This window comes from Meles meles, chromosome 2 (genome assembly GCF_922984935.1).
Source record: "Meles meles chromosome 2, mMelMel3.1 paternal haplotype, whole genome shotgun sequence".
NCBI lineage: Eukaryota > Metazoa > Chordata > Mammalia > Carnivora > Mustelidae > Meles > Meles meles.
The window spans coordinates 176,833,628-176,850,295 of NC_060067.1; the positions used below are offsets into that span (position 1 = coordinate 176,833,628).

Consider the following 16,668-nt stretch of genomic DNA (forward strand, 5'->3'; position numbering starts at 1 on the left):
TTTTATATATAGATAATTTTTAACCTATTTACCATCACAGTGAGATGTCCAGTACATCAAATTCCATAAATAACCTTCTAACCTGAACTTTTTGATACATGCACCCGTGTTTTTCTTTTGCTTTTCTATTTTTTAAATTAAAAAAAAAAATTTTAGTTGTTTAGTTTATTCTTTTTTTATTTTTATTTTCTAATATTCATATAGAGTTAAACTTCAAGGTAATCCCCTTTCCCCATTCAATGCTACCCCTATAGGTAAACCAATTTTTAATCCCCCTTTATCTTAGGAAAGTTGAGTCCTTTAACAAAGATAGCAAGATACACCCAGGAAGAATCAAAATAACCTTCCTTGCCCACACTGAGAATTTATAACCACTCTCCCATCTTTTTCTTCTGCCAGTGTTTCTGTGTATTTGTGTTTGTCCTGATAGTATATAAATCTTTTGGGGTTCTTTTTGACGAGGTTCTTCCTTCTTTTTTTTTTTTCTTTTATATATATACATATATATTTTTTCCCTTTTTTTTTTTTTTAACAAGCATTAGTTCACTTTATTTTTCTTGTATAAAACTATGTGGTAGCCACAGCTGGAGCCTGGGTCCTCTGCACAGAGACTCTGGTGTGGGTCTTCACAAGGTGGTCCGTGAACTCCTGATAGGGAGACTTGGTGAACACCGTCTCCTTCCAGAGGTCAGGGGTGAGATAGCTGTAGGTCTTGGAGATGGCATCGAAAGTAGCCTTGGCAAAGTTCCCCAGGGTGGCAGTGCAGCCCCTGGCCGAGGTGTAGCAGTCGTCGATACCGGCCATCATCAGCAGTTTCTTGGGCACAGGGGCCGAGACAATGCCAGTGCCTCTGGGCGCGGGGATGAGACGCACCAGCACAGAGCCACAGCGGCCAGTCACCTTGCACGGGACAGTGTGGGGCTTGCCAATCTTGTTCCCCCAGTAGCCTCGCCACACAGGGACGATGGAAAGCTTGGCCAGAATGATGGCCCCGCGGATGGCAGTGGCTACCTCCTTGGAGCACTTGACACCCAGACCGACGTGTCCATTGTAATCTCCGATGGCGACAAATGCCTTGAACCTGGTCCGCTGGCCAGCACGTGTCTGCTTTTGCACAGGCATGATCTTCAAGACCTCGTCCTTGAGGGAGGCTCCCAGGAAGAAGACGATGATCTCAGACTCCTTGATGGGCAGAGAGAAGAGATAGATCTCCTCCAGGGACTTGATCTTCATGTCCTTGACCAGATGGCCCAGCTTGGTGACGGGGATCCACTCTTTGTCCTCGGCCTTGCCCCCGCAAGCTCCGCGGCCTCGGCCCCTGCCCCAACCACGGCCTCCCATTCCAGGGCCCCCGGGCCCTCTGGGGCCTCCCGCAGCACTGGCGTCATCCGCCATTTGGTGTTCTCTCAGAGAGGAAGCTATTTTTTTTCCTCTTGTCATAACTTTTATCAGTCTTTTTGTTTGTTTTTGTTTGTATGCTTCATAAATCTTACCTTGGGGCCCATTTGGGCTGAGCCTTCTCTTTTATCTTCCCTTTTTTCCCTGTCTCTCTCTCTCTCTTTTTTTTTTCTTTTGTTTTTCTTTTTCTTTTCTTTTTTCTCTCATTTGGGTGGGGATTGCTCAGAAGCGTTCCAGGGTGCACCTTGACTGCACCACAGCCAATACATCCAGCTACATCTGATCAGTCATCTCTCACCAAAATGACTCGGAGGAGAAATGCCCAACAGAAGAAAAATACAGAGGATGGGCATTCTACAACAGAGCTAATGGCTATTGACATAGACAATATGTTGGAAAGGGAATTCCGGCTAACAATTATCCAGGCAATAGCTAGGTTGGAGAAAGCCATGAATAACCAAACAGAATTGATTAGGGCAGAACTGAAAGCCACCAGGGATGATGTCCAAAATGCTCTCAATGAGTTCCAATCTAATCTAAATTCTCTAAAAGCTAGGGTAACTGAGACAGAAGATAGAATTAGTGATCTGGAGGACAAACAGAGAGAAAGGATCAGGAGGAAGCCTGGAACAAACAGCTCAGAAGCCACGAAAACAGAATCAGGGAAATAAATGATGCCATGAAACGTTCCAACATCAGAATTATTGGAATCCCTGAAGGTGAGGAGAAAGAAAAAAAAGTCTAGAAGATATAGTGGAACAAATTATCTATGAAAATTTTCCCAATCTCACGAATGGAAACAGCATTCATGTACTAGAGGCAGAATGGTTTTCCCCCAAGATAATAGATTCTCAAAAGTCCCCAAGACACCTGATAGTAAGAATGAAGAATTATAACTGTAGGTAGACCCTCTTGAAAGCTTCTAGGACAAAGAGGCTCCTTACATACAGAGGAAAGCCCATCAGAATAACGTCAGACATGTACAAAGAGACCTGGCAAGCCAGAAAGGGCTGGCAAAATATATTCAAGGCACTAAATGAGAAGAACAGGCAGCCAAGAATACTTTATCCAGCAAGACTGACATTCAAAATGGATGGAGAGATAAAGAGTTTCCAAGACCGGCAAGGCTTAAAAGACTATGCAACCACCAAGCCGACACTGCAGGAAATATTAAGGGGGGTTCTATAAAAGAGAAAAAATCCTAAGAATATCATTGAACAGAAATATAGAGACAACCTACAGACAGAAAGACTTCAAAGGTAACACGATGTCAATAAAAACGTATCTATCAATAATCACTCTCAATGTGAATGGCCTAAATATGCCCATAAAATGACACAGGGCTTATTTAGGCCATTCACATTGAGAGTGATAGGCCCATAAAATGACACAGGGCTGGGCGCCTGGGTGGCTCAGTGGGTTAGGCCGCTGCCTTCGGCTCAGGTCATGATCTCGGGGTCCTGGGATTGGGTCCCGCATCGGGCTCTCTGCTCAGCGGAGAGCCTGCTTCCCTTCCTCTCTCTCTGCCTGCCTCTCTTGTGATTTCTCTCTATCAAATAAATAAATAAAATCTTAAAAAAAAATGACACAGGGCTGCGGATTGGATAAAACGAAAGGACCCATCTATATGTTTTCTACAAGAGACCCATTTTGAACCTAAAGATGCACCCAGACTGAAAGTGAAGGGATGGAGAAGTATCTTTCATGCCAATGGGCCTCAAAAGAAGGCCGGGGTAGTGATTCTCATATCAGATAAATTAGATTTTAAACTAAAGACTGTAGTCAGAGATACAAAAGGACACTAAATAATTATTAAAGGGACTATCCACCAAGATGATCTATGAATTGTAAATATCTACGCCCCCAATATGGGAGCAGCCAATTACAAAAGAATACTATTAATCAAGTAAGAGTCATATTGATATGAATACAATAATACTAGGAGAACTTAACACGCCTCTCTCAGTAATAGATCATCGAAGCAGAAAATCAATAAAGAAACAAGAGCATTGATTGAAACATTGGACCAGATCGACCTCATAGATATATACAGAACATTCCACCCTAAAATACTCATTCTTCTCAAGTGCACATGGAACCTTCTCCAGAACAGACCACATACTGGGTCACAAAGAAGGACTCAACCGATACCAAAAGACTGACATTATTCCCTGCATATTCTCAGATCACAGTGCTTTGAAACTGGAGCTCAATCACAAGGAAAAGTTTGGAAGGAACTCAAACACCTGGAAGCTAAAGACCACCTTGCTTAAGAATGCTTGGATCAACCAGGAGATCAAAGATGAACTTAAACAATTCATGGAAACCAATGAGAATGAAGACACTTTGGTCCAAAACCTATGGGATACAGCAAAGGCAGTTCTAAGGGGGAAATACATAGCCATCCAAGCTTCCCTCAAAAAAATTGAAAAATCCAGAATACACCAGCTGTCTCTACACCTTAAAGAACTGGAGAACCAACAACAAATCAAACCAACTCCACACACAAGAAGGGAAATAATCAAGATTAGAGCAGAGATCAATGAGGTAGAAACCAGAGATACAGTAGAATGTATCAATGAAACTGGAAGCTGGTTTTTTGAAAGAACCAAGATCGATAAACCATTGGCCACACTAATCCAAAAGAAAAGAGAGAAAGCCCAAATTAATAAAATTATGAATGAAAAGGGAGAGATCACAACTAATACCAAGGAAATAGAAACAATCATCAGAAATTGTTACTAACAGTTATATGCCAATAAGCTAAGCAACCTAGATGAAATGGATGCATTCCTGGAAAACTATGAACTCCCAAAATTGAACCAGGAAGAAATTGACAACCTGAATAGACCGATATCTAGTAACGAGATTGAAGCAGTGATCAAAAACCTCCCAAAAAACAAGAGCCCAGGACCTGACGGATTCCCTGGGGGAATTCTACCAAACTTTCAAAGAAGAAATAACACCAATTCTCCTGAAGTTGTTCCAAAAAATTGAAGCAGAAGGAAAACTTCCAGACTCTTTTTATGAAGCCAGCATTACCCTGATCCCCAAACCAGGCAAAGACCCTACCAAAAAGGAGAATTTCAGACCAATATCACTGATGAATATGGATGCTAAGATTCTCAACAAGATCCTAGCAAACCGGATCCAGCAGCACATTAAAAAGATTATCCACCATGACCAGATGGGATTCATCCTGGGTTACCAGGATGGTTCAACTTTCGCAAATCAATCACTGTGATAGAACAAATCAATAATAGAAGAGAGAAGAACCACATGGTCCTCTCAATTGATGCAGAAAAAGCATTTGAAAAAACCCATCATCCGTTCCTGATGAAAACGCTTCAAAGTATAGGGATAGAGGGAACATTCCTGAACTCCATAAAATCTATCTATGAAAGACCAACAGCAAATATCATCCTCAATGGGAAAAAGCTTGCAGCCTTCCTGTTGAGATGACAAGGATGCCCACTCTCACCACTCTTGTTCAACACAGTACTAGAAATCCTAGCAACAGCAATCAGACAAAAAAGAGAAATTAAAGGTATCCAAATTGGCAATGAAGAAATCAAACTCTCTCTCTTTGCAGATGACATGATTCTTTATATGGAAAACCCAAAAGACTCCACACCAAAGCTACTAGAACTCATACAGCAATTCAGTAACATGGCAGGATACAAAGTCAATGCACAGAAATCAGTGGCTTTCTTAAACACTAACAATGAAAATACAGAAAGGGAAATTAGAGAATTGATTCCATTTATTATAGCACCAAGAACCATAAGATACCTGGGAATAAACCTAACCAAAGAGGTAAAGGATCTGTACTCGAGGAACTACAGAGCACTCATGAAAGAAATTGAAGAAGACATGAAAAGATGGAAGATCATTCCATGCTCTTGGATCAGAATAATAAACATTGTTAAAATGTCTATACTGCCTAGAGCAATCTATACTTTTAATGCCATTCCGATCAAAATTCCACCGATATTTTTCAAAGAGCTGGAGCAAATAATCCTAAAATTTGTATGGAATCAGAAGAGATCCCGAATTGATAAGGAAATGTTGAAAAACAAAAACAAAACTGGCGGCATCACGTTACCTGATTTCAAGCTTTACTACAAAGCTGTGATCACCAAGACACCATGGTGCTGGCATAAAAACAGACACATAGACCAGTGGAACAGAGTAGAGAGCCCAGATATGGACCCTCAACTCTATGGTCAAATAATCTTCGACAAAACAGGAAAAAATATACAGTGGAAAAAAGACAGTCTCTTCAATAAATGGTGCTGGGAAAACTGGACAGCTATATGTAGAAGAATGAAACTCGACCATTCTCTTACACCATACACAAAGATAAACTCGAAATGAATAAAATACCTCAATGTGAGACAGGAATCCATCAGAATCCTAGAGGAGAACATAGGCAGTAACCTTTTTGATATCAGCCACAGCAACTTCTTTCAAGATATGTTTCCAAAGGCAAAGGAAACAAAAGTGAAAATGAACTTTTGGGACTTCATCAAGATCAAAAGCTTCTGCACAGCAAAGGAAACAGTCAACAAAACAAAGAGGCAACCCACTGAATGGGAGAAGATATTTGCAAATGACAGTACAGACAAAAGGTTGATATCCAGGATCTTTAAAGTACTCCTCAAACTCAAGACACACAAAACAGATAATCATATCAAAAAATGGGCAGAAGATATGAACAGACACTTCTCCAATGAAGACATACAAATGGCTATCAGACACATGAAAAAATGTTCATCATCACTAGCCATCAGGGAGATTCAAATTAAAACCACATTGAGATACCACCTGACAGAACCAAGATGCCCTTCAACGGACAAATGGATAAGGAAGATGTCGTCCATATACACGATGGAGTATTATGACTCCATCAGAAAGGATGAATACCCAACTTTTGTAGCAACATGGACGGGACTGGAAGTGATTATGCTGAATGAAATAATTCAAGCAGAAAGAGTCAATTATCATATGGTTTCACTTATTTGTGGAGCATAACATATAACATGGAGGACATGGGGAGATGGAGAGGAGAAGGGAGTTGAGGGAAATTGGAAGGGGAGATGAACCATGAGAGACTATGGACTCTGAAAAACAACATGAGGGTTTTGAAGGGGTGGGGGGTGGGAGGTTGGGGGAACCAGGTGGTGGGTATTTGGGAGAGCACGTATTGCATGGAGCACTGGGTGTGGTGCAAAACAATGAGTACTGTTATGCTGAAAAGAAATTAAAAAAAAACCAAAACTATATATATATATATTAAAAAATCCCATAGAAGAGAAATAATATGTCAGAAACTTAAATCCATATAAAGAAAGTGGGAGCATCCAAGAAGGATTAAATGAAGGTAAAACAAACCTTTCATTTTTCCTATTTTAATTGCTCTAAAAGAAAACTTTGTCTAAAATAATAATAGTTAAGATGTATTTGGTGATTATAGCATATGGATAGTGAAATAATCAGCAGTATAATAACTGATGAGAGGGAAGAACTGGGAATAGTTTGTTTTAGGGTACTTGATCATTTGCAGTATTTTTTAAAGTGAACATTGTTTATTTGTAATTATATATAGCAAATGCAAGAGAAAGCACTAAAGATTTTTAAAAAGAACTATAACTGATATGCTAAGAGAAAATAAAATGGAATCACATAAAGTGCTCAATTAAAACCAAAGATGGGGGAAAGTGAAGGGGAAAAGAAAACAAACAAGTGCAACTTGTTACAACTATGATAGATATTAATACAATTATAGCAACAATTCATATGTGAATTGTCTAAATATGCCAATTAAAGTATAGAGATTTTCAGAATGCGGGGAAGAAAGAAAGACCACCTGTATATTGTTTGGAAGAAATCCATTTTAATATAAAGACTCCATTTAAAAGTAAGTGGTAAATCCCCCAAATATGAAGCAATTGAACCACACATTTCTGAACAGCATATAAGTCAAAGAAGAAATTTAAAGAGAAATTCCAAAACGGTTTGAATTAAAGAAAATGGAGTACAGTTTTTCAAAATTAGTGGTATACAGCAAAAGCAGTTATTAGAAGGAAATTTGTGTCATTGAATGCATATATCAGAAAAGAATGAAATCTAAGATCAATAACGTAAATTCCCACCTAGGGAAATTACAAAAAAAAGGCAATATGAATCCAAACTAAATAGAAGAAAAGAAATAATGAGAATTAAGCAAAAATCAATGAAATTGAAAATAGGAAATCAATACGAAAAAGTCAACAAAACCAAAAACTGATCCTTTTGAAAAGATCTATGAAATTGACATGTCTGTTGCCAGGCTACGTAAAAAAGAGAGGCTGGGATGCCTGACTGGCTCAATTAGTAGAGCTTGGGACTCTGTGTTTTAGGGTTGTGAGTTCAAGCCCCACATTGGGCATGGAGCCTACTTTAAAAAGGAAAAAAGCAAAAAAAAAAGAGGGAAGACAGAAATTACTACTGTCAGAAATGAAAAAGTAGACATCACAACAGATTTCATGGGCATTAAAAATGTAATAAAGGAATACTGTAGATAACTCAATGCCCACAAATATGAAAACTTAGTTGAAATATATCAATTTTTGACAGACACAATCTGTCAACTTCTCACACAAGAAACAGTCTGAATAGGCCTACACCTATTAAGTTTTTAAGAAATTGAATCAATAATTAATAACCTTCCAAAGCAGAAAGCAGCAGGTCCAGATGAGTTTACTAGTAAATTCTACCAAATATTTAAGGAAAGAAATTAGAGCAATTCTTTATAATCTCTTTCAGAGGATATAAACAGAGGGAATATTTTCTAAGTCATTCTGTAAGGCCAACATTAACCTGGTACCAAAACCAGGCAGACATTAAAAGAAAATTACAGGCCAATATTTCTAATGAGCATAGGTGCAAAAATGCTCAACAAAATGTTAGCAGTAGATATCTGATAATGTATAAAAAGAATTATACACCACATTTCCCCCAGTTCTTCCAGGCTAGTTCAACATTTGACCATCAGGTACTATAATCCATCACATCAACAACACAAAAGAAGAAAAAACACCTGATATATCAATAGATGCTGAAAGAGCATTTGGCAAAATTCAACACTGATTTGTGTTAAAAATGCTCAGCACTAGGAATAGCCCTCTATTCCTAGTGCTGAGCATTTTTAACTTGATAAAGAATATCTACAAAAACCCTGTATCTAACATCATCCTTAATGCTGAGAAACTTGTAGCTTTCCTTCCAAGATTAGGAATAAGACAAAGATGTTTCTTCCCATAACTCTTTTTCTAATTCCTACTGGAGTCCTATTTAATGCAATAAAACAAAACAAAAAAAGAAATAAGAGTTAAAGAGATTGGAAAAGAAGGAATAAAATGTCCACAAATGACATGAAAATCCCATCTATGTAGAAAATCCCAAAGAACTGACCAAAACAAAACAAAACAAAACAAAAAAAAACCTTCCTGAAACAAATAACTGAAGATAACAAGTTTACAGGATACAAGATCAATATTTAAATATCAATTGCTTTTCTATACACCAGCAATAAACACCTTGGATTTAAAATTAATAACATGCAATTTATTATGGTCCCCCCAAGTTGAAGCAAGATAAACCTCACAAAACATATACAGAATTTAAATGTGAGAAACTACAAACTCTGGTGAGAGAACTCAAAAAGACTTAAATCAATGCAGAGATATTCCATGTTCATGAACTAGAATACTCAGTTTTGTTATCAGTTCTTCCCAACTTGATCCGTAAGTTCAACCCAATTTCAATCAAAACCTCAGCAAATTATTTTGTGGATAGCAACTAACTGACTCTGAAGATTATATGGAAAGCAAAAGACCAAGAATACCCAGAATAAGACTGCAGCAACAGAACAAAGTTGTACTCTCACTCACTCACTCATTCAGTTTCAAGACAACTGGCAAGCTACCATAATTAAGATGCCACAGTATTGGCCAAGAATAGATACACTGAACAATGGAACAGAATTCAGAGCCTAGAAGTAGGACCATAAAATATAGTCAAGTGGTGGCTGAAAAAGGAACATTGGCAATTCAATGGAGAAAGAATAGCCTTTTCAACAAGTGATTATGGAACCATTGTCAAAAAAAGAACCTAAACACAGACATTTAGAAGTATCTCAAAATTAATTCAAAATGAATCATAGACCTAAATGTAAAATGAAAACCGGTACAACTTCTTAAAGAAAATGTTGGAGAAGATCTAGATGACCCTGGATATGGTGATGACTTTTTTAACAACGCCCCCAAGGCATAATCTATGCATGAAAAAAAAATAAGATTGAGAAATTGGGCTTTAGTAAAATTAAAAACTTCTGTACTCCAAGAGACAAAAAGTGTCTCTTTCTTGGTGATGGGAGGTGCCAGATTCAGTGTCTCTTACTTTTTTTATATCTCAGCACACACAGACTACAAAACTTTAATAACGTTAGTAATATGGTAGGGATTCAGGGTGTCCGTAGAGTCTTTTTTCCTTCCTCTGAAGCACACACTTACCAAGGTCTCCAATGTCAATGCCATTTTTTGCTCATTTTGAGAAATAGTGTTTTATCAACAGGATGGACCAATGTAATATTCTGTTAAAAGGCCAGATAGTCCGAGGACATTTGGAGGGTGAAAGAGATAACAGGTGTGACTGTAAATGCATTCTGTTGTCATCGCCAGGTGAGCAAAAACTGCTTGGGAATCTCTTTTCTGATAGAGAGGGGAAAAGAAAACATTTACCAGATTGATAACATGAATGTTCTCTGGAGGAGGCCACAGGCCTCATTCTGTAAGGAGGCAGAAATCTTAGGTGTGGAAGTTCCCTTAGACCAAGGGCAATGCCTTTAGAGGAACACAGGTGGGAGCAGTCAGAAGTAACACTCCCTCTGGCAGCTGCTGGGTTGAATAATGAGTCCTGCCAAGGAGATGTGAGTGGAGACCATGAGAGCCATTACAGTAAGTAATGCCCATAATCTTATAGAGAATTAAGCTATGTAAGGTATATGCCAACCAGAAAGCATTAGTAGTATTTTAGTATTACATTTAGTTACTGGAGTCGAAGGAGAAGGAATTTATTAAGTTACATGTGTTTTGGAAAGTTCTGGTATTACTCTCAGTGGCTTTTTCCTATGAAGTGAATCATGGAACTCAGAGAGTTTAGCAAGTTCTTCATGTATGCGTGTATATGTGTGTGTGTGTGTGTGTGTGTGTTTTCTTCCCAGTTACTCTACGCTCTCGATGTGTCTGTGTTAAGTTAATTTGACTTTGTCGCTTCAAGAGGGTTTTCACTTGGCTCCCAGAATCAATTTATAGATGTGGATAGCCTTGTTCATACACAGAATACTGACACTTTCCAGCAGGGGGGAAGACTATTACCAATAAGAATTCAACACAACGGACCTGACAGACTTTTGCAGTTACAACGAGCAGAAACCAGAATTAAGGCTTGTCTGTGATAGTGTTCCAGCCAAGACTAAATGCAATAACACACATATTGATTGACCTCGCTCCTTCAGCCTTGCGGTTTGTGTCATGGTATAGGTTAGAAACAATTTTATTTCTTCGTCTCTGCCTTCCACAATGCAGACCAGTTCACTTGGCCTTTGGATAGCATGCTTGAGGGGAAAAACAGCTTATCTTAAAGACTTATCCCAGACTTTACCATGTGGTGAGAGAATGAAATCACTCTGCCCATCTTTCCCACATGCGTGGGATCTAAATGTCAGAGAAGCAACCCACAGCCTCTCTGGGTCTCAGTCCTACTGTTTTAAAATAAAGAGATTGGAATAAGTGATATTTGTGGACACTGCCACTCTGAAATTGTTCTCCATCTTCTGAGATCACCTTTCTATACTCAGATTATCCTAAAATTAACAAAATGAGGATATTTTCAGATAGACAAAAATTTAAAAAGTTAACCATTCATAAACTTTCACTGAAAGATATTTTAAAAATAAAACTTAAGCATGAGGAAAAGTGAATGCTGAGGAAAAAAGCAGGATGCAAGAGGTAACAATAGCAGAGGCATTAATAGAATTGAATCATAAATTAACTAGTAAAAATTACTACTTTATTAGAAATTACCATTGTAATCTCTAAACAACTAAAAAGATACAAGTGGAAGTGTCATTTGATTTAAGGGTAATTGAAGTATGCTCAAGTTCTTACCTTTACAGAGGTTGGCTAAAGATGCTCAGTAACCCTAGCCTTTGTTAGGGAAATTATAGTTAATATACAAATTAAAATAATATTCACTGTAGAAAATATGGAAAATAAAAAATATAGGTGAAGATAGAAATGAAAATCTTATATAGCATCATCCCTAGGGAAATAGCCATTATCAATATTTGATATAATTCCTTCACATATATATTTAATTTCTTTATGTATATATGTAAATCCCCTCATATATATATAGTCACACATGTGTGTATGTATATATTCACATATATGTACATATTTACATACGCATACACACAATTACACAATTTTGTTGTGAGCTGTACCCCATCCTGCCACCACTCAGATCCATGACACTGGGCCCAAATTCCCAAAGAAGAGCTGATCATCCTTTAGAGACCACTCACTATTTCTGTGCTTTTTGCAGGTTTCTATGTCCCTCTATTTCCCTCTCTTGCTCTCTGTCTGTCTCTGCTTCTGAGCTCTAACATTTTTGCCTTTAGAATTTGTAAAATTTGGCACTTCCGTGAATGCAAAATCAGTGAATTACCTGATCTTTTTAATTTAATTTAATTTTATTTTTCAGTGTTCCAAAATTCATTATTTATGCACCACACCCAGTGCAATTACCTGATCTTATATAAAGAAAAAAACTTTCACATGTTGTAATCTTTTATTTTTTAAAGATTTTTTTATTAACTTTATTAACTTATTTGAGAGAGAGAGAGCACACAGTGAGGGCAGGGGCAAAAAGAGAGAGTGGGAGAAGCAGACTCCCCTAACTCAGGGCTTAATCTCATGACCCTAAGATCACGACTTGAGAGGAAACCAAGAGTCAGTTGCTCAATCAACTGAGCTACCCAGGTGCCCTAAATTTTGTGGTCTTTTTTTTTTTTTTAACTATTCCAAGATTCATTGTTTATGCACCACACCCAGTGCTCCATGCAATACTCGCTGTCCTTAATACTCACCACCAGGCTCACCCAACCCCCCACCACCTTGCCTCCTAAACCCTCAGTTTGTTTCTCAGAGTCCACAGTCTCTCATGGTTCATGGTTCGTCTCCCCCTCCAATTTCCCCCAATTCATTGCTTCTCTCCTTCTCCCAATGTCCTCTGTGTTATTCCTTATGCTCCACAAGTAAGCGAAACCATATGATAATTTTGTGGTCTTTCATTGAAGGTTGGGGTAGAAGATAATGGTGACAAGACAGTGTAATAATGCAAAATGTCAGATCTTCTCTCATTTGCTGGCTTGCTTGTGGTTTGCTCTCTCTCAACTCTTCTTTCCCATACCTGACTTACGTTGTTATCTCTCCCTATGTCTCCCACAGTATGCTGCCACCATCGCTTCCATTTCCTCACTGCAGATCTTTTCAATGTCAAGACTTGAAAGTATATGTTCCAGCAAAACGATTGACTTCTCTACCATATAGTATTTTCTCACTTTGTTACCTTTTTTAGTATCCCTCCCAGTACCCATGTTTTAACAATATATTAGAAAGAATATTACTTGAAATTGTTATTTCTGTTATTGGCCACATGATAATTGAATAAATATGCCACATTTGATTTTATCCTTCACCATAAACATGGGTCTTACTATAGTTCCTTAGGACATATGACTTCTGATGCCTCCCTAGAAGAAATGTCAAGATTGTTTATGTTCTCTCACCAATTACCTCACTTCTAAGGCTTCTGCCACATCTCTGATGCTTTCCTTCTCAAGTAAGGATTCGTAAGCATCTAATTTAGAATTTAAACAAATCTCCATTCCTAAAAAGCAGTTAGCCTTATGATAACAGTGATCAGCTCTAACCCTGAGGAAACCATGTATATAAAGAATACAAAGATAATTAACAAAATCTTCTATGTCCACTTGAATAATAGTTACTTTAAGTAGGAGTTCTGTTATCATCTCATATGTCTTAAAAGTCCCCAGGTCATTATTATCAATGTATACCTGCACATACACCTAAACTTATGTTCTGTCCTAAGTTTATAAGAAATATGAGTCCTGTCTCTGAGAAGCTTAATATAAAGGATAAATCTGAAGTAGATTTATCTGGAACCTCACAACTAGTATGTCTACTTCTAGGGGGGGAAAATCACAAGATAGTTTTATGAGCCTGCGGCCAAAATTTCATTTTATGATTCATCCAAAAGGAATGATAAACAATCTTGTCAACAAGTTAGTACAAATCACTTCAGAAACTTTATATAAACCTCGATTATATGATGTTAGGAAAGCTTTAAAAATTATTCATTCCAAGAAGCATTTGGCTTATTATTAATAAGCAGATTGGCTTTCCAATATAGGTAATAAATACTAGAGTTGACTAACTGTTCTCTGTTTTTTTTCCACTCCTAAATCTTCCTCCCACCCCAATCAGATTACCATGGAAGTTGTAATAAAATTTGTATCTGGTGCTTCATTCACATTTCAATATTATTTTGTTACTATTCAAACTAGTGAATAGAAAACAAATTTACATCATGATAAGAGTACAGGCAGATGCTATCCATAATGTTAACTACTTGTCATACGTGGTGATGTATTTTCTCTCCCTTGGGAATAGGATTCCTCATTTCTCCTTACTGTAGAGCAGTAACATTTATTGTCTCTCAGCAAAAGCTACAAGGCATTCATCGGATGATGTGTTTTCTCAGAATAGAGTTTTACAGTTTATAGTTTCTCTCACTGGTCTCATCTCTGCCTAAGGCTTATGTGACAGAGATTCTCTCTGGCAAGGAGTATGGAGAGGGAAGAGAGGTTAAATCATGCAGCTACAATCTCCTCTTTCCTGTGACAGCCCACAGGGACCCCATATGAAAGCTGCGGGTACCCTTAATAGAATTCCCCAGTGGACAGGGGAGTAAGCTGCTGAAAGTGCCAGAGGCCAAGAGATGGAAAACACTAGCAAGTGAAGTTTTATCAGTCAAGCCTTATAGAATCCATGTACCTGAACTCTGTTCCCTGAAGTCAAGTTTAAACCCAGATAACAGTTTTTGGCACTTCCTGGAAAAGCTCTTGCTGATGGCTTGGGGACTCTCATCCTCTACTCTCCATTTTAACTCCCCTTAGTGACTACCAATGAGAGTCAAGAGAACTTATTAAACTTATTAGAACTTATTAAAATATTGTTAAGGAACTATTGGAGACTAATGTCCGTATTCTGTACTCTTTTATAATAGGGCTGACAAAATGCTTCTTAAGGTTTGCAACCAAGTGAACAGAGTGGTTGCGCAAGCACTGTTGACAGTGTGGCACTGCTCCCTACTCCTGGCAGGTAGACTGTGAAGTTTAGAAGGGCAGGAACATTGTTGTCCTGGAAAAAAGGATACCTTTGATTTGGTTCTGGCTCAACCATTCACTAGCAAAATGGCCTTGGATGAGCCACACAGCTTCTCTGAAATCTGTAGTTGTCTTACCTGCAAAATGTAAGGGTCAAAGATGCTTTGCTCATTCTATGATTCTTCAGTTCTGTTCTCCCAGTGCATGGTATATGGGTAGAAGTAGCATGGAGTAGGAGAGAATGAAAGAAAAAGAACACAGACTTCAGATCTAGAGAAGTTTATCCTGTTTATTTTCAAATTATAGTTCTACTACACACAAGCGCAATAGATATAATCCCTTCATCTCTCTGTGCCTGTTTCTTCATTTGTAATACGGAAGAGGTAGCAATGAATGCCTTCCAAAGTTGCTGGGAATATTAAATATAAAAACCTAAATAAAAAAAAAGAAAAAGCTTGACCATTTACTGGTACAAAATATGCAAAATAAAAATGACAATTTTATTTACTTTTGTGTCTGAGTATTTTCACATAGAAGTCTGAATACCACTTATTTATAAATAACAGAAATAAATAGTATACTTTATACTTTCTGAAATAATTCTAGAATAGAATAAAAAATTCTGGATTTAAGTTCTGCTGTGTGGATGACAAGGAAAATACAACATACCAAGACTAGAGGAATGAAAGCTGTTGATAGAGTGCAATTCATGGGATATATATCTTTAAAAGAAAGAATAAAAATCAATTAACTAAGAATCAAAATAAAAATGTTAGGAAGGGGCAATGTAATAAATACAAAGAAAGTAGAAAAATGAAATAGCAAAGTAAGTAGAAATAAATGAAATAGAAAAGAAATATACAAAAGAAAAAAATTGATAAATAAAATGTTGGTTCTTTACAGATAGTCATAGGATTGCTAAAGTCTTAGCAAGGCAGATCAATAAGAAAGAAAAAGTACATCAACAATATCAGGAGTAGAAAGAGGGACATTCATTACAGAACCTACAGATACTAAAAAATAATAAACTACTGTATGTTAACTATACTGGAATTAAAATTAGAAACTTAATAAAAAATATATCTTTTTAAGAACATAATGCTGACAAATTAAAAAATTTAAATGAAGTGGACAAAAAGTCTAAAAAACACTAAACTTGCACTGATTCTTTCAGAGAACAGAATAAAAAGAAAACATCCATATGAAACTTTCACGATTTTGTTACCAAAATCTTGGCACAAAAACATTGTACCAAGGGCAATACAGAAAAAAAAAAATTATAGATCAGCAAATCATGAACATAGATGCAACATCTTAAATAAAATATTAACCAACTGTATCTGACTTTATATAAGAATTTTTTTAAATTACTTATTTATTTTATTTAAAGATTTTATTTGAGAGAGAAAGAGACAGAGAGCATGGGAAGGGAAGGAGGGAGGCGAGTGGGAAGAGGGAGAAGCAGACTCCCCTTTGAGCAGGGAAACTGACAAGGAGTTTGATCCCAGGACCCAGAGATCATGATCTGAGCCAAAGACAGACATTTGACTAACCTAACCACCTAGGCACTTCAAGAACGTTCTTTTTATAACACAACCTAATTGGATTTATTTTATGATTGCATGTTTGATTTAACATCAAGAAGTCAGTCAATGGAATTCACTACATAAATAGAACAACAGAAAAAAATAATTTACTAATTTAGAAAGACACAAAAAGAAGTATTTGATAAAATCTAATTGCCATTCATAATA

The 16,668-nt window shown here is 37.2% G+C and overlaps 1 protein-coding gene across 1 annotated transcript; it reads right to left on the bottom strand.

Annotated features, from left to right (window-relative positions):
• Positions 1 to 517: 517 nt before the first annotated feature.
• Positions 518 to 1,395, bottom strand: LOC123930090 (40S ribosomal protein S2-like). Its single transcript, XM_045986304.1, has one exon. It carries the CDS (start codon positions 1,393 to 1,395, stop codon positions 568 to 570), a length of 828 nt encoding a protein of 275 aa, XP_045842260.1. The 3' UTR covers positions 518 to 567.
• Positions 1,396 to 16,668: the final 15,273 nt, after the last annotated feature.

Excerpts from the sequence above, each read along its gene's own strand:
- LOC123930090 (XM_045986304.1), bottom strand. The coding sequence starts at position 1,395 with ATGGCGGATGACGCCAGTGCTGCGGGAGGCCCCAGAGGGCCCGGGGGC.